At 37.7% G+C, this 18,747-nt stretch overlaps 1 protein-coding gene across 1 annotated transcript; it reads right to left on the reverse strand.

Moving 5' to 3' along the window:
* Positions 1-2,026: 2,026 nt before the first annotated feature.
* LOC107103096 (anoctamin-10-like) lies at positions 2,027-16,194 on the reverse strand. Its single transcript, XM_015402618.1, has 16 exons — positions 16,075-16,194; positions 15,924-15,992; positions 13,766-14,022; positions 13,430-13,603; positions 10,728-10,865; positions 7,272-7,388; positions 7,053-7,169; positions 6,419-6,757; positions 6,157-6,339; positions 4,910-4,965; positions 4,741-4,815; positions 3,985-4,149; positions 3,691-3,882; positions 3,465-3,602; positions 3,267-3,383; positions 2,027-3,181 (listed from the first exon to the last, which is right to left on the reverse strand). Exons 3-16 carry the CDS (start codon positions 14,013-14,015, stop codon positions 3,158-3,160), a joined length of 2,085 nt encoding a protein of 694 aa, XP_015258104.1. The 5' UTR covers positions 14,016-14,022; positions 15,924-15,992; positions 16,075-16,194; the 3' UTR covers positions 2,027-3,157.
* Positions 16,195-18,747: the final 2,553 nt, after the last annotated feature.

An 18,747-nucleotide genomic window follows, 5' to 3' on the forward strand; every position in this document is an offset into this window, starting at 1 on the left:
CACCTGGTGGCTGAAGAGATAACAACGCTTAAATACAACAAAATTCAAAAGCTGACAAACAGAAAAAAAATATAGACTACCACAACAGGTTTACAAATCGCACCTTAAATATAACAAATAAAACAAACTATCATTAAACACTTGTGATAAAACATATGGATGTTGTAGTTGGTGCCACATAAAGCTGTACAATTGTACGAGTAATTAATTACAGTTGATTGTAAATAAAATGTAATTAAAAATAATGTACACTTCTTTGGTCTCTTCCTAAGGTTTTTAACTGTTATTTAACATTGATACACATTTTAAAGATAGTTTCATAAGTTCTAGTTAAGAGAAGACAGTATCATTAATGTAAAATAGTTCCCTTTCCAAAATCTAATTAACTTATGTTGGACGCTTTAAAAGAAAACATTTGCTCCACACATAGATGAAACAGTAGATTATTTTAACAAGATAGTTCAGTTTGTGAAAACTTGTTTATTGGGACATTGATGAAGTGAAAATTGCAAACTGATCCTACTTAGACAGAATTATTCAAGATATATTTAAAAAAAAACTACGGGTTTGTGTTTTAAACAGCCTACCAATCTATAATAAATAAAACTAATTTTGATATGTGTTTTATAATTCTCCAAATTTCTGAAGCAGAACTTATATCTGGTTAAATTTCATAAGCGTAGTTTTTCCGTCATCAAGGTCCCAGGGAGAATCAAAATAATCTATTTTTGTCCACAAAAATCATAAAAGTTCCACAAATCCTCTGCTCTGATGTACGGAATCCCAACGTTTACCATCTCAAAATGCCAGATGTGGTCGGGCTAAAACCCTGATCTTAAATATATTGTTTTTTTGTTTCTATAAAAGTAAATGGAAGCTCATCAGTATCGTTCTTTAAAATAGATCACTCTGTTTTGGTTTTCTTAGGAGTTCAAGTATCCTCTGTTACTGCCTGGTCCATTTAAAGTCAATCATTTTTAAAACGTTTGTGTTTCCCTTTGGAATATAAAACACTCCTAATTATACTGTGGTAGATAACTGTAATATATAATATTACAAAGGGTTTGCATTCAGTTAATGATTTTAAATCAACTTCGGCTTACTGACTTATTTGCTGTTTTTTTAATGTTTTTTTATTTGTGGGAAACCATTTACAAGTAGCAGTTTATTTAGGAAATGTAACATTAATTTACATCCAGTGAGCTTGGACATCCAGTTTCAAGGGACATTGTGTAACAGTTTCTCTTTTTTTAGTGCATGAAATCAACGCCTATATATGTGTTACTATTGATGTATTATTACCTCCACTAATTAATTCATAAGTCAAGAATTTCATATTACTTTATACATATCGTCAGTCACCCGTTTGTAATGCGCAATGACAGTCTGCCATCTTGAAAGTACAGATGCTGGCAAAGGATAGAATAGTACTAATGCATGGAATAAAAGCTTGTTTCACTTCCTGGCAGTTCAGTGTGATTGAGAGGCGACGGTGAGGATCATTTGGAGAAATTAACCCAACAGCTGAAAGTCTGCACTACCGCACCACTGTGTAGGACCATGAATATGCAGCAGCACCTCAAGAAATGGTTTCACCGTCCCCAAGGAAGAGAAAAAGAGAACTTAGAATATAACTAAACCAGAGATGCCCAAAAACGAAGCTAAATATCGGACAAGCCCTCTGCAGGTAGAAGGAATTAAAGAAGATTTTAAAAGGAATGCTTAAGTTACCATGTCTCTCCTTGACGTATGAACTGTATTGCCAAAATTAGCATAAAGCTAAAGCTTTCCCATTCGGTTTCTTTAGACCATGGTTCCTCGTTACCATAGAAAGCATAACAGTAGATCCTGCAAACATTTACCCATCATCTTGTTACAGAGTTTAGGCTTACGTGGGTTTAGTAGATTTCGATTTCGTAATCAAGAACATTGAGCTCGGTCCCATTGGTCCCATTATCATACATCTCCTCTTGCTGCTGGATAAAATTGATTATTTTATTTTTTTTTATTTTATTCAAATAAAATTTGAATAAAATGAACCCAATAACCTACAGCTGATGTTTGAAAAACTAAGTTGAATGGACTGATGTGTGTCAGAAGCTGTTTGTGCATTATAGAGGTGGGTCACTTGGATATTAGTGCAGAAAATACCTATTACAAAAATACCTAATTATTTATAACAAGACTTGTTAAGAGGTTGATTTCAGCTTTTGATAAAATTGAATCAGGTTTTGTCCGACTACAAGAGAAAAATAGGTGTTTATAACCTGCATTGATTTTAAGGAAAAAGGATCTCATTTTAATCAGTACTGAAATAAAATTAGGGCGGCAACTAACGATTATTTTGCAAATAGATTTATCTGTTGATTATTATATTGAATAATTGTTTAATAATCAAAGATTCCTTAGAGGATTTTTTACTATATTAAACCAGGTGAAACTCAAATTTTTCCACTTGAGGAGTTCTAGAAAGAGCATATTAGACGAAATTGTTTTTTTTTTTTCATCTAAATGCAAAATGTTTATATAATTTGTGTAAAATCTTGGCATAATTACTGCTCTGTCGGCTAAAGGCATGTTTTACAGTCTCTATACCTCAGTTAACAATTAATCGATTACTAAATTACTTGACGATTATTTCAATATTCTCTTAATCAGGATTAATCTGATTGTTTCAGCCTTAAATAAAATACATACTTGGATAAAGATGATATTGCTAACAAAGTGAGCCAACAAGCTTAAATCTACTGTTAATGATACTGTCTTCTTCTTCCTCTCAATCTTAAACACTAACAGTGTTTTATCACCAGGTTGCAGCAATGAGACAAGTATTCTGCCTGTTTTTGGCACCGTAAATACATAACATCAAATACTGACCCTTTTTAAAATATTAATCAGTACAGTCTGCAGCTTTACTATTGAGTCTCTATCACAGCAATCCATCCGCTGCATTCTTAAAAAAAACACTTTAAGCTGCTGTTTGAATTGCACTTGCCGTATGCATAAAAAGCCAAGTGTTTTGGTTGTAGAAGCACTGTGTGAGTGAATAAAGGCAGCAAAAGTCAGGTGGAGCAGAGACGCGGCACTGGGGCAGCTCTCTTCTCTTGGGTTTTACCTCCAGAGGTATGGAGCTGTATTTCAGCATCTTGAAACAACGTTAGGACTCTTGAACATTCAGCTTCTGGGAAACATAAGAAAAACCAATGAGAAAGAGGAGATGAGGAATAAAGCCAAATATGTAAGAAGGTCGGTTAAACTTGGTTAACCTGTTGCCTTAGGGCTTGCATGGATGTGTACTCGATATGCTCCCTCTTTTTCCGGATCCAGTCAGGCTCGTCTGGTATCAGGGCGGCCATTATCACCTTTACTAATATCAGCACATGCTGTAAAAACACACACACAGATTAAATTAAAGCGAATGAGCTCCAAGAAGAGATTATTTGGGATTCCATCTGCATTCTTACCTCCACCATAACAGCCGCCATCAGTAGGCTGCTGCCGCTCATCCCGGCCTGCTGACCCAAGTCCTGCAGGCGGGGCGACAGCAGCAGCAACCAGCAGTTGGACACAACTGATACAAAACTCAACACTTCGAAGGCAACCTATAAATAAATAAAAAATAGCAGACACTGATGTAAGGAGAGTACATACAATCTTAGTTTAGTGTTTAGTGTTTTTGCTGCTGCTGACCTGCCACACGCCCATGTTGGCCACAGGAGGGGAAAAGGGTTTGCGGAAGAGTTTGCAAATCTTATAAGCATCCGATCTGATTTCAGTTAGGTTGTTGAGGAGCAGCAGAACCGCAGTCAGAGGGAACACGCAAGAGAAAAGGCTCAAATATCCAAACTGCACCAGCAGCTCGATGTATTCTGCAAATAGCCCCTTTTTTTAGAAAAAAAAAAAGAAAAAAGAAACAGATTTATAGGCTTAGATTATTCTAAATTCTCTAGGGCATGTATTGTTAAGACTCGCTCCAAAGCTCACCGGGAAAGGAGGCAGAGTGCCTTGGTTCCGAAATTTGTCCTCTTCTGGATCATCTTCACTCTGTGTTCTGTGGGGGGCGCTGATGAACCGGTCCACCAGGAAAGGTACCACCACCTCTGTCACCTGGTTCACCAGCTGAGTGATGATCAGCAAAGACGCTAAACGCTTTAAAACAAATCAAGACAAAGAGTGAAAATCTGACCCGATGGCTGGAAACCAGTCATCTTGTTCAGAATCAAAATCTATTATCTTGCTAAAAAGAAAAAAAAAAAGGTTTCTAGAAATTTAGGTGGTGATAAATAAATGTTCATTTGATATTTAAAAAGAAATACATTTTTAAATGATGTTTATTACCTTTAATAACAAAATGAACTGAAGACATTGCTGGTTTATAACAGTTGGTTACTTAATTTTCTATTAAAACAAAAGCAGCCAGATAGGCAGTGCAACTGATGCGGGACCATTTTTATATATATATATATATATTTTTTTTTGGTTCATGAGAAAATGATGGAAGAACAAATTGCAGATTTTGACAAACTGAATTACTATACTGATTGCTGAGTTATAAAACTGCTTTTACCCCCTCCTAATTAAATAAAAATAACTGAAAAAATAAATCTAACACAAAGTAGATGCATATTTTGTTCCCAATCAGTTTTAAAAAACTTTGATGCAATTGTTTTTTTTTTTTTTATAACAAAAGGAAATATTTTCTTTTGTTCTATTTGGTGCAGGACTGAAGATTCTTGTTACCTTCCGAAGCAGCGGTATGTCCTGCTTGAAGAAGGCGATATGGAAGAGCACTGCAAAGTTATTGAAGAAGGTAAACTAAAAGACAGGAAGAAAGAGTCAGATTAGAGTCGACTGAATGAAGCTGATGATGGAAAAATGATCCAAGAAACAAAGCACAGAGGGAACTAACCACTAAGATTTTGCCTGTCAGATGGTTGTCATAGGCAGACTCCTCTCGGTGGTTCTCTAAGGGAGAAATGACTAAAGTTCATTGTTCTTATTTCCTTTATTAGACCAGCATTTTTGTAACCAGGCTTTTAGCTAGGAATATTTCATAGGGTGTATTCCTTGGTGTATCAATTCTTTAGGCTTTATGAAGTGTAGTTAATGGAAGATGTAGAAATTTAGACCCTGAAACGCTATTTCCTGCATTTTGAGGTGGAATGCAGCTTTTTGTCTTTGCTACAACACAACTTTTGTCCTGATTATAGGAAGTATGTGTGATTGACTCGAGATGGAAGTGTCATAAGAAAGATATGAGATAATGTTTAGGCACAATATTAGGTTTCATAGGTTAAATTAAACAGTAAAAACATGTAATACTACGTTCACACCATGGTTTGAGCAGCAAAGAAGCTTCTGCTGCTTCATTTTTGATGCTTGTACACCGGTCAGACGTGCCTCAAGAGCATCTTTGAGGCTCCTGAAGCGCGTCAAGTAAAGTGTCAACAGATGCATCTGATGCTTCTGTTCACATTTTGCTATGATTGCTGTGATAAGCTGGTTAAAAGTAGTTTTAATACATTTTTAAATGAGAATTTCCACCTCAAAACATTGTCTGTGCAGTCAGTTCATCAAGATTACGATCCTGCTTCAAATATAACTTCGCTGTCTGAGCCGCACAGACCCCTTACATACTAGCAATGCTCTGTCACTGGGAATCTGGTATTCAGGTATGTGTTACACACTTCAGGCACCAGAATAATAAAAGCGAACATATTTTGCTGGCAGGTACAACATTTTAAGTTCATTTAGGCGTTAATAATCAGTTTCAGTGGAGAGATCATAGCATCAGCAGTGCTGTGTGTGTCTCCAAGCCAGCTCCTAAATCAGCTTCTCTGATTGGTTAATGAGGTGCATTGAGCAACAAAAATCACTCCAACTCCAGCATCTGCTACTTGTGAAAGTTTGAACATTTAAGGGAAGTTTCCAGGGGACAAACGGGTACAATTTGTATTTTTTTTTAGTAAAGGCGTACAATGTACGGCCGTATGCATTGCTAGCTAAAAGCCTGTTTGTAACTGTATCACCACCCCTCTGCCCCCCCATACACTCACTGGTTACTTTATTAGGTATACCTTTCCAACTGCTTGTTAATGTGTAGAGACAAACATTTTACTAGATAAATAAAAGATATTTTCTCTCCATACTGCTCACCATATTCAGTCAGAGATCGGGCCAGCGTCCTGTAGACCGTGGCCAACATATTGGTGTAGACAATATGAAGGACTGACGGCACAAAGAGTAAAGCCTGAGACATCATGGAGTCCCAGTCTTTGTGCAGCTGCTGCACACTGGCCTCAGCCCAGTAGAAACATGTCATTCCCAGAACCACCAGTCCTGCGAGATAAATCATACTGGGTATAACACACGCCTAAGGAACTTTGACTGAAACCAACTCTTGGTTGGGAAAACTTACCTAAAAACAGCCCCACCACCGGGACGGACACAAGTGCCATACGCAGGTCCCTCTTCCATTCAGGGAATAGTGGCTCCACTCGGCCGGTCACAGGGTTGACCCCAAGGTCGCCGTGGAAACCCGGCCGCGGCTCGGCAAAGCGCTCGGCTAGGTGAAGGGTTCCCCAGCGGTACGACAGTGCAGAGCTGCGGCGTTTCCAGAGCTCCATAACCACCGTGGACCAGAGCATGCTGAACACTGCCTGCAGCATGTGACCGCTGATCAGAGGTTCAGGTTCATCCTGAGGCTCCTCATCCTGAGAACCTGACACTGATTGCAGCATCTCTCTCTGAACTTCTCCTGTAATGGATAGGAAGGTATTTTTTTATTTTATTTTATTTTATGCAAACAGGAATCCTGTGTTTGAATCTACTAGACCCAAAATTATCAGGACCCTGATGATCACTGCGCTAAAAAAAAGATCTAATAAAAAAATTCACTTTAAAATGAGCAGAATTTTGACATTTTACCCTTTATTACATTATTAAATGTTCAATCAGAAGAATTTTTGGTTCTGTTTTACCTTTTGTGAACAGTAAAATTTGTTGAATTTCATCATAAAGACAGAAAATCAAACAATACGACTTAAACCTACTTGAGTAATATGCGATGAAAAGACCCAGTATTGCCGGTGGAAGTAGAGACCAGGTGTAGAAATCCAGGAAGCTGAAGTAGAAAGCCATGGAGCTTCCAAAGTACTCGTTTACTTTGTCTAAGAAAACCAACAGAAAGGAGTCTGTAGTATTAATGCCACATTTCTGTCATCAAATCTGGTTTATCTGCTTGTTTCGGGCGTTTATTCATACGGACGTACCCAGTGGCTGAGCGAGCTGGTTACTTGTGTACCAGGCTTCACTGAGATCCTTCAGTTTGTCAGGGTTGTGCAGAGGAAATGTGTCTACGATCACACCAGCTGCTCCCAGCTTCTGCCCTGCAGCAAGCAGGACAAGGTGTCATCATATCACAGAAACGCATCCACCTCAAAATAACATTAAAGCTCCCGTGTTATAGTACATTCGCACAATAAAAATTATTAACAATGAACCCTGCGGAGCATGTTTTAGCTGAGCAGGACAATTCTTCTCAGATTTAGGCAGACAACAGCAGCCAGCCAGAAAGTAGATTTCCATCAAAAATAAAATCCATCCACTGAGTCTTCAGGAGCTCAGGTGAAGAGACTTAAAACAGAGCAACTGCCCTGCTTAGCTCTTAGCTTAGCCATGTCTGTTTAGATCTTTGGTGTCCCCACATGACATCATAAAGGGCATGATTGTGAGCACATGTTAGCTTAGAGGTGGAGGAAGGTAATAAGAGGGGGAAACTTTTTTTTTTCTAATTGTGAGCCTCATATACATGTTTAGTCTGGTTCTGCTGGAGGTTTCTTCCTGTTAAAAGGGAGTTTTCCTCTCCACTGTCGCTACAAGCATGCTCCTCTCCAGAAATCAAATATGTAAAACTCTAGCTCAAAATATTAAATTTTATATCGTTAATCCTCCCCACATTTCATGTGTTGATTTGTTCTTTATGAATGTAATAATTTCCAGTTTCTATGTATCAGAGGGCTTAAGGATTTCAGATTAATCTTTAAATGTTTGGTTTCATGGTTTGTCACTGGCCTTCAGAGGTAGGAAATGTGGAGCTATCAAGTCATCTCTAGGTCATGTATTTGTTCTGCCCAGCTACCGAACCAGGTGAGTTTAGTCTGCACACATTAGTTCACCGTGCAGACCGGACTCACCTGGCTCAGAAAAAAATGATTTAGTGTTTGTGACATTCGTGATTCATGGTGCATTCCATTATCCTCAAATTTACACTGGAAAAAACTGAAATCTAGATAAGTAATTTTTTTCTTAAAATAAGTGCATTTGTTCTTGGATTGAGGAGTTAAAAGACACATTTCGCCAATGGAACAAGATAATTTACATTTAAAAATAATAAAACACAATTCCATTGTCTTATTTCAAGTACATTTTATCTAATCATCTTATTGAAAGAGTAAAAATACTCATTCCATTGGCAAACTACCTCATTTACCTACTCAAATCAAGGGTAAATACAATTAATTTAAGACATTTTATACTTATTTGTAGATTGTTTTTCCAGTGTAACTAGTTGGACTGATATTTGAGGTGCGCTCCACTGTTCTGATTGAAGACCCTTATATTCTATTAGTTTAAGCATATACAGCATTGAAACATTGTCTAAACACAGGCAGTATCTGAATTACTATCTTTCTTTCATGCCTGAAAAACAATGGTAACCTTCTAATAACTATTAAATAAGACATGTTTACTACTGTCAATGCAAGTAGAATCTATTTTGAATCTGAAAGTCAGGTATTATACTGTTACAACAACTTTCCAACTCGTATTTCCAAGTTTCAGGGTCGTTTCAGTTAAAATTGATGACTTGGAATTTAGAATTTTGGCTCTCAGTCGTCTGTTATAACTAGTAGGGCTGAAACTAACGATTATTTTGAAAATAAATTAATCTGTGGATTATTTTTTCAATTAATAGATTATTAATCAGATGGCAAAAGATTCTTTAAAGACTTTTTACAAAATTAAACAAGGTGAAACTCAAACTTTTCCACTTGAGTTGTGGATAGAACATATTGACAAACTATATTTTTTTCTGTTTTTTTACCTTAAATGCATAATGTTGACATATTTTCTTAAAATCTTGGTATTATTACCGCTCTAAGTGGGTTTTTCTGTCAGCTAAAGGCATCTTATAGAGTCTCTATATTTCTCGTTACAATTACTCGATTACTACATTAGTTGATGATTATTTCAATAATTGATTAATCACGATCGGGACAAGCGTGTAAGAAAATGGATGGATGGATTAATCCCGATTAATTTTTTCAGCCCTAAAAACTAGAACAATTTAACTTCTCATACTTCTACACCCAGAGCTCACTTTGGTTGCACATACTTTTTTTTTTTTTATTCCTGCATTCTGCTGCCGTATCCTTTGTTTTTTTTTGTTTTTTCTGCTTTACTTTTACTCAATTTGTTAGTAAATAAATCCTTTGTCTGTGTATTTACCAAACCAAAATCAAATAACATTGGACATATTTAGATTGGTCAAGAAGCCAAAGCAAGGAAGGCGAGGGAGTTTGGAAATTGCAGAAAGATAATGAAGAAAAGTCCAAGATCTGCTGTGGATAAAGCAGAAAGTAAAATATCTCATTCCCCAGAGGGATAAAACTCAATAGAATAAAATTTGAAAGTTTGGATTCATTGAAATGTGATTTTAAGCTGTACATGCAGATGTAAATGCAAAGTTGATGAAAGCTTAAGCAAATATGTCTATAAATACTGAAACTATGGATAGCATTTCAAGCCAGCCTTGTTTTTCATTGCCAGTGTCCAAATGTCAATCACATTTGAGATCTAATACAGTAGTCCCCTCCCACCCACAAATGTTCTGCGTTCTTTTAGGTTACGCCTTCGTTGGAACATTTTTCAAATACATGTGGGCGGAACTAAGGCCCTGGAGCGAAGTAAGTTACTCCTTTAAAGTAGGAAATGTCATTAACATAGCAGGAGTTGAATTCCTATCTGTAAGACATATAGTGTTAGGTTCAGGTTTTTCAGCTGATATCAATAGGAAACTGGGAAGAGCTGTATTAAGCACATTGGACCTGATTCTGCTATATGCTGCTTTTTTAACCATAGTGTAACTTAATTATATATATGTCCGTTTTATCCCATATATTTGACATGACACAGTGTAGAGGGAACTAATAACATGTCAGCCAGCTCCCTCTAAAATGCTCTGGTTGAAAGTAGCTCCAGCAACGCATGGATCCTCCTGGATGTTCCACATCGTTACCATAGGTCAAAGGTTTGCATGACTTCTCACACACATTCATGCAATGTTCAATTTTATGCATCTCAACTTGTGTGTAAAACGTTTTAGACAATTTATACACAATGCTTAAGTTTGTTTTAATAAAAGATCTGACTTTCGCCTTGTTTGGCACCAATATCAGATGTTTGCTCTGAGGGTACAGAGGGTGAAGAAAAGAACAGGAATCCTGAAACAGCAGAGGAACTCTGGTAATTGATATGAAATTTGTGAGGATTAAATCCTCAGACACCAACAGGCTGTAGAGCATGATTTCAAAAAAAAAAAAACTTCTCCATCTGAAATCTAAACAGTGGTGTTTTGTGTTTTTCGTTGGGTGAGGCAGGAAATGATTCTGTAGCATGTGAGTGTCTGCTTTCTCTTTAGTGCTATGAAACACAATCAGGATACTCACAGATGTTGTCTCGCTTCTGCAGTACGCAGCTATCGAGCATGCCGGGTATCCTGAGGTCCTTCTGCGCCCGCAGCCCGTCCAGCTCGTACTTTATGATGAACTGTCGCTCCGCCAGCGTCAGAAACGCCTCCATGTTGTCTGCCACCCATGGGAATATTCAGAATCAATCGTCATGGACATGACAGTTTTATACAGCGTTCAAAAATTTGAGTTTAATTGATGTCTGGATAAGTGGAAAAGATAAGAAAATAAGTGAATAAGAGCTCCTTTGTTTCCTTTCCTGCTTTTTTCTTTAGCGTCTTTCTACCCTTTCTTCCTTTTTTCCACATTTCTTCCTTCCTCCTTATCTTTCATATTTTCTTGTCCTATCCTTTTTCTCCATTCCTTCCTTTTTGTCATTTGTCTACCGGCTTGTCTTTCCTTTCTTGTTTCATAATTATATAGCTCCTTCCTTCCTACTTTGGATCCTATCTTTTTCATATTCTTTCTTCCATTTGCCTCTACTTGTGTCCTGAATGTCTTTCTTTCCAAATTTATCTTCCTGCTTGTTTTTTTCACAGGTTCCACACCTAACAAGAATAAACTACAGAAATTTCTTCCATAAATTACTGGTGAACCTTTTCCTTTTACCGTAATTTTCGGACTATAAGCCGCACCTGAATATAAGCCGCAGAAGCTAAAGTGCATGATTTGTACATATAAAAGCCACACCGGACTATAAGCCGCAGGTTTTTTTATGTTTACACACAAACTGTCTTGCGCTCGCAATGTCCGTCTTTCTCACTGTCGTTCTGTCTCATACAGCTCACGGTAGAAGTCTGCATTCGGAGGACCTCCGCATTCCGGCGCGCGCGTCTACCGTACTTGTGTGTTGAAGCAAATGTGACGTCAACATGGTGGAAGGTAAAATCCATAGATTTAGGTATCACGCTAGTGGCCGTTAGCTGTAAAAGTCCATAGATAGGCCGGATTGTTATATAAGCCAAAAGGTCAAAAAATGGGGAAAAAGTCGTGGCTTATAGTCCGAAAATTACGGTAATATATTTTGAAACATGAAAATAAATACTTGGAACCTTGGAAGATTTAGCCCAGAAACTTTTGACATTTTTATAACAAACCTGTGAAGAACTGTAAAAATAACTCTAAAAATACTCACATAAAACATTACAGTTAAAATATTTTAATATAGATGCAAAAGTCACCTCTTTAAAGTAGAAACTGTAAAACGATCCGTTGGTATTATACCCCCAATAAACACACACCCATTTTTGGTTCCATTAGTTGTATCATAGAGCCATATTTAGTAGAGGTCATCAGGTTGTTTACGTAAGGCTGTAAATATCCAGTCAGGTTCATTACCTTAGCTGAGTCACAGAATCACATTGAGGGGAAGATAAGATAGACATTCAACCCTTAGCTACAGTGTCACCCAATGTGGACGAGCAGCCATAAGGTCACCCATCTGATGTTTGCACAGGAAGAACTACGGCTGCTGCGTCCTTCGTAGGGAAGTCATTATCCTCAACATCAGATTCAGAATTTGGTTGCAATTTTTTATTTTATTTAAAGTTAATAAGCAAAACTTCCCTAATTTAGTATTAAATGGTTTCTTGCTAACTTTGCAGCCTGTAACACAGTTTATTCTAATTTCTTAAGGCGTGTCAGAAGCAGTGTCATGAACTCAGCAGACAATGACCGGTAATTCTGTTCACAGGGCGCCATAAAGCTGATGTGACCAGACCACTGATTAAACAGTCATTTTAGTTAATAATTTATAAATAAATGTTAATATATTTTTTATCCTTCTATGGTAACAGCTGACATTGCAACTAGACTATAAAATGAAAACCTTATAAATAAACTAAACTCCATTTCAAGGAATACTTTTGTTTCCTCAGTCCCAACCTTGCATTTCTGACAATATGATTTTTAGATTTTATTGACATTTATTGGTTATAAGACTGAAACAATTACTCAAATTAATCGTTATTGATCGATTCTTGAAATAATCGCCAACAAATATAGACTTCGATTAACCGTTAACTGGAGTATAGAGACTCTAAATCATGCCTTTAGCTGACAGAGCGACCTACTTAGAGCAGGAATTATACCAACTTTGTAAAAAAAAAATAAAAAATTAATAAATATTTTGCATTTGAGATAAAAAAACTTTTTCACTTTTCAATATGCTCTAACCAGAACTCCTTAAGTAGATAGAGAAGCTTGAGCTTCACTGGCTTTAATTGCATTAAAAATCCTCTTTAAGGAACCTTTTGCTATCCGATTATTGATCGATTAATCGGAAAAATAATTTACAAATAATCATTAGTTGCAGCCCTACCTCCCACAGACTGCCACTCTGGGTCCCTGAGCAAGACCCTTAACCCCAGACTACTTCCACAATGGCAGCCCACTGCTCCCCATGGGGATGAGTTAAATGCAGAGAGTAAATTTACTCATTGTGAGACATTAAAGGATTTACAATGTTGCTGTTCAGCATTTTCCTGAAATAGTTCATGAGGATCCAAAGCTTGGGCGTATTTGGCCTACGTTGACATCAACAGTCTGGGAGAACTGAGGACACCTGTTTAGGTTGTTTTTAAACTACGATTACCTTATAAAGCCACAGCAGTGAAGCGTATAAAAAGTTTTTCAAAAGCGAATGCAAAGTGGCACCTGTGCAGTTGCTCCTAGAGCTCTACCTGAATCTCTGAAGTTGTCCCTGTCATCGTAGGCGAAGGCCTCCATGTCACCGCTGCAGTACATCTTACACAGCCCCAGCTCCTCTGTGGCCTGCAGCAATGTGCAGCGTGGTGCAGACAGAACGATGATGTTACCAGTGGCTTCCTCTCCCGGGTGAGCCAATAACCCGGCACCTGGAGGGAAACGTGTTTTAAAGTAGTTTATAGTTTGACAGTAAATCCTGAGAATGCAAAACATGTGTTCCTGGAAACCACTTATTGGTTCCATTGATTTGTTTCAACTCTAAGATGCTCATAAACATTTAATCTCCTCCGCGCTGTAAATCGAGATGTTACCTCCATCCTTCTGCGGAGCTCCGATCAGTTTGATGAGCCAGCGCTTCGTCTCGGGGCTGACCTTCTCCCCGAGTTTCACCAGAACCAGCGGCTCGACCCGTTCTGAGTGACAGCAGGGGCAGCTGGCTTTGCTCCAGCCTGGCGTGAAGGATGGGGCGCTCAGTTTGCTCAGCCCCTTCCCCACCGACTGTCGGACTGGTTCACTTTGACCTCCAGGTTGACCTTCATCATCATCACCTGCCTTATTCATGGTCAGACTGGGAACAAAACACAACCAGTATGAGCATCCCTGCCCCTCTTAGTCTTCTGATTCTCTCAGATGGCTTGTTAATGTTACCGCTATCGGCTTTTGTTTTGTTTTTTTTCTCTCCTTTCATGTTTCCAAATGCTTTACCTTTTACGGTTAAATAGTATAAAAAGTAATTTTCTTTTTCTTTTTGTATCCCTGATGTCAGATTGTTAGGAAAGTAAGTTTTAAAATGGCCATAGAAGCTGTCCATTCAGGATTTTTAACCTCAGTCCTTTCAATATCAGTTATTATTAGTAATATAAAAGTAAAATACTGATGTTATTCATGTATGTAGGCAAATTTGGCTTGTTTTTTCAATAATTTAACTTTCTGTTACCTGCAATTTGTTACCTGTTTCAGGGTGAATGGTGCAGCGGCTCATCTTAAAGAGTCCCCACAAATATAGGACTGTGTAGTGAAGTCTGGTCACATTGTAAACCATAACTTTAATGCATTACGTTGGTAGCACAACACAAAGACGTTTCTAAGTTTTAATTTTTGCACTTGTATTCTGCATGATACTCCTAATTAGGCGGCTCAGTGTTTTCCCTGCAGACCTTAGAGGTTCGTTGGAGAACGTGAAATAAGCAGGATCAGGAAAACAAAGAAACATGGTCAGGTAGAGTGCGGTGACGCAGTTTAAGTCTCTATAGTGTGTACAAGTGGCCTAGTCAAAGTTCATTTGAGCATCCGAGTCGAGAGAATCTATTTTCATAGACATCCTTTATTGGAAAACAGTTTTATAGTTCTGTTTAGGGGTGTCCTGATCCAATACTTGTATCTAAAATAGGTTTAATATCAACCAATTAATGAATATCAGAAGCTATCAGCTTAGATCTAAAATCCCCATAACAAGCAAGCTGATAGAAAAACTTCGCTTCTATCAGCTTTTGCTTAAAGTTTGTGTTGACTATTCTTCTCTGTTTGAGTAATACCACTATATCAAGCCTTTAATAACTTTCCACACTAGAAAATGAGCAAAAACTGTGTATGATTGATTGTGCTGATATCACACTGGATCAATATCAGTAGGGGTCAATACATAAAGCTGCAATATCAATATAGTATTGGAAATGTAAAAAGTCGTATCTGGACATGCCTGGTTTGGTTCTGGTATGATAAATCCCTGTAAAATAGACCAATGGTTTTAATGCGACCTGTTAATTTTAATGTGGAACAGTATATTTGCATCTATGAACTGACACTCAGATCTGTTAAAAAGTGGAAAGAAACGCCCTTGTTCTCACATCCACTGATGCCATAACTTGTTATAAGGAAGAAAAATGTATATTATTTACCTGGGAATGTTTTTTTATTATGCTTATCAGCGAAATCAACACAAATCTTAATAGACAGCGGCCAATATTAAAAAAAACTGCAGGTCATTACAGTTTAAGGAACTATTAAAACATTAAGTTTACCACAACTTTTAGACCTTTATCAAAACAAAAGCTTCAACAACAAAAATCTCAAAGTTAATTTAGCTGTAATAGCTGAGCTATAACCAGTCTAAAACCATCCATGAATTGACTTTTTTGTTTTCCATTACATATTCCTATGCAGTCATATAACAGTCCTAATTTAAACATTTCATTTCCCTTTTTGCATTATCTGTTGGTTAACATTTGCATGCTACCCTGAGCAGACTTTGTATTTGCAGCCATGCTGGTGTTTCAGTTAGTCGCTGCAGACGTTAGACGCGGATCTGCACCTAATTTTTCAGGAAATTGTGGTTCTATCCGCTGAAAGCCTTAAATAAGGCTCCTAAGGAAGGATAAATACTTCCTGCTATGGGAGGTTTTCTGATCGGGTGTTGACACTCAGAGGCATTCAGGGGTGAGAAAGGGGGTGAGTCAGGAAATACAACACCTGGCAGGACTCTGATGATGATGATGGGGTGGTTCTGGTTCCGGTCCTTCTTCAGGCCCAAACTCCTGTCTGAATGCATAGAAACAGAAAGTGTTGTGAAGGCAGATTATCAGAGGAGAAAGCAGAGAGGAGCCGGTCTGCAGACACTTACCCAGCCTCAGAGACTGATTCCTCCCAGCTTTCTGGATGTGTGTGGGTTTGTTTGACAGGAATGCGGAGGAACTTCTCACTCTCAGCAGGGCGTGGACGATTGTTTGGTGTTCCACGCTCCTCCCTGCTACCAGCTGCCTGTTTAAATGCTGCTGCTGCAGCTGCCCTGGGTCCTACTGCCCCTAGTCTGACTGTTATGTTGATAAAAGCTGAAAAAAGAAAAAACATCCACAGATGCCACAGTTTGTTTAATAGGGAAGAGGATTAGGGACACTGAAAAAAAAAGTTGATTGATTTTTAAATTTTATTACAGTTTAATATGGGAAAAAAGTCAGAATCTGACTAATCTCAGAATTCTGACTTTTGTCTCAGAATTCTGACTTTTTTGTCAGAATTCTGACTTTTATAATCTCAGAATTCTGGCTTTTTTCTCAGAATTCTGATTTTTTTTCTGAGAATTGTGAGTTTAATCTTACAATTCTGAGTTTTGTCTCAGAATTCCAACTTTAATCTCAGAATTGTGGATCTTAATGTAGATGGACAAAGGAAGAGATGTGGGAGCACTCAGCTTCACTGAAAAAGATGTGAGTTGTTTGGGAGGGCCAGTAACACATTGGTGGAAAATGACGCAATTAGGCAACTTTTTACTTGCCCGAAGGGTCCCCGGTGATGCTACTTCATTTACGGAAGAACAGAAGGTGATTAAAACAAGAGAGACAATCTCAAAAACGGACATGGCTACAGCTTGATACTGATGTTTGTTACCTGTCAGTAAAACAGTCAGAATTCTGAAAAAAAAAAAGTCAGAATTCTGAGAAAAAAGTCAGAATTCTGAGAACAAAGTAAGAATTCTGACTAATCTGTCTTATTATACTAAAATAAAATGTAAAAAAAATAACTTTTTTCAGTGACCCTAATCCTCTTCCGTAGTTTAAATATCATAGAAAACACAACAAAGAGTCTCCTAATGAGACACACAGGGGCAAATAAAAAGCTCCCCCTCTTCACTGTTTTACATCAAATACATTTTCCTGAGACAATGACAACCTAACAGTGTTTTATTTTATTAAACCGACCTGGTCGTATATTAAAATAATCACCTCCTTGTTAAATAACATTGTTAGGAGCTCTCCTTCCATCCCAGCCTTGTCCTCTGGCTGGATCCTGATCTGTATCCCAGTCTGTTTTGGCTCTGGTTCTGTTTAGGCGTTAGAATAGAATAGAAGCCTAGAAAATCCACTTATTTTCCCACAATGGGGAAATAGTGGTGTTTACAGCAGAAAAAGGTTATAGTAGAAGTGGTCACACAATGTGCACCGTAGAAAAGTGTATAAAAATAACAGATAGGAAAATAAAATAAACAGATTATTGTATCAATAACAGCTGTTGACATTTTTACAGTAATGGATATATGAAAATAGAAGCAACACCAGAGATGTGCAAAAAAAAAAAAAAAACTAAAAACAGTCTTATTGCATATTATTATAACTTATTACTTAAGGTTTGCTGTGGAAAACCTTGGACTGCTGGTTTGGCTTTCAGAAACATTTCAGTTTCACCACACGGCATCTGCCGTTTTCTTGTTAAAGACCCGTTTCAGAGGTCTCCTGTCGTATCTGTAGTCCCTTAGTTCTTCCTCTTTTTCTTTTTTACCCTCATTTCATAGTGAGGTGCAAACATTTCAGACTAGCTTCCTTTATGGCAGAGGGGTACATTTTCCATGTATTTTGGATGTTTATGTTGTACCCATTTTCCAATAATTGAGTTTCTGATCCCTGTTTGAGTCAGTTATGTAATAATACTGATTATCAATCTATAATAAGTCATAATAACTCAGCAGCCATCCCAGGAGTAAGTATTTTACACTGCCTTCACATTATTGCATTTTCTTTATGGTATTCTGAGAAGGTTGCTAAATTATCAAAGTAATTGGTTAACAAAATCGCTTAAGCTGTTAACAAACTGAAACATTGTTGATACATGCAGGCAGGAAGGATCTTCTGTAGCGGTCTGTCTTGCACCGGATTTGGAGAAGCCTCTGAATAAAGACACTAATAATGTTTAACATTACTCTGAAGAGGATGCTCACTGTTGTCCATAATGTTCTTCATTTTGTGGATTTTTCTATGGGAAATTATCTCTGGAGGTTCTAGAGGATTTCCTAGAACCGAGCATGCCTTCACTCTCAGCATAATTTCCTCTGATGCTGTTACCCCAGCAGTATCACTCTCCTCATATGCATCACCTTAGTGCAAACAAAAGGTTCTTGTTTGTGCTGCAGATAGAAGGATGTTCCCTGTATCCATCAGGTCTCACAAATTGTGCTTTTGTTGCATGACATGTTGTAATTACCTTTTTTAGCGGAAGCATGTTAGAGGACTGGTCGGCTACGAATGAATAATAACCCATAAGGATTCGTGAAGATGTCTGACTTAGGTTTTGCTGTGGAAAACCTTGGACTGGAAATGAAAAAATCAAAAACAGATTTTTAAGTGTAAACACAGGCCTGGATGTTTTCTAATGGCCATGAACCTGTTAAACTACAGGCATGGCTCATACCTTTGACCAATCTATCTGTGATAGAACTGCAGTCTGAGAACAACAAGCAAACCTCAGCTCCTGTAAACTGATCCTATCTGCATTTAATCAGGTCAAGCTTCATTATGTGGAGTTT

Source organism: Cyprinodon variegatus, unplaced genomic scaffold (genome assembly GCF_000732505.1).
Source record: "Cyprinodon variegatus isolate N-32 unplaced genomic scaffold, C_variegatus-1.0 Scaffold1376, whole genome shotgun sequence".
Taxonomy (NCBI): Eukaryota; Metazoa; Chordata; class Actinopteri; order Cyprinodontiformes; family Cyprinodontidae; genus Cyprinodon; species Cyprinodon variegatus.

Excerpts from the sequence above, each read along its gene's own strand:
- LOC107103096 (XM_015402618.1), bottom strand. The coding sequence starts at position 14,015 with ATGAATAAGGCAGGTGATGATGATGAAGGTCAACCTGGAGGTCAAAGT. Across the intron at positions 4,816-4,909 it reads TGACAGGCAAAATCTTAGTG|TTTACCTTCTTCAATAACTT; the intron begins GTTAGTTCCCTC and ends CCTGTCTTTTAG. Across the intron at positions 3,182-3,266 it reads TGCAAGCCCTAAGGCAACAG|AAGCTGAATGTTCAAGAGTC; the intron begins GTTAACCAAGTT and ends TATGTTTCCCAG.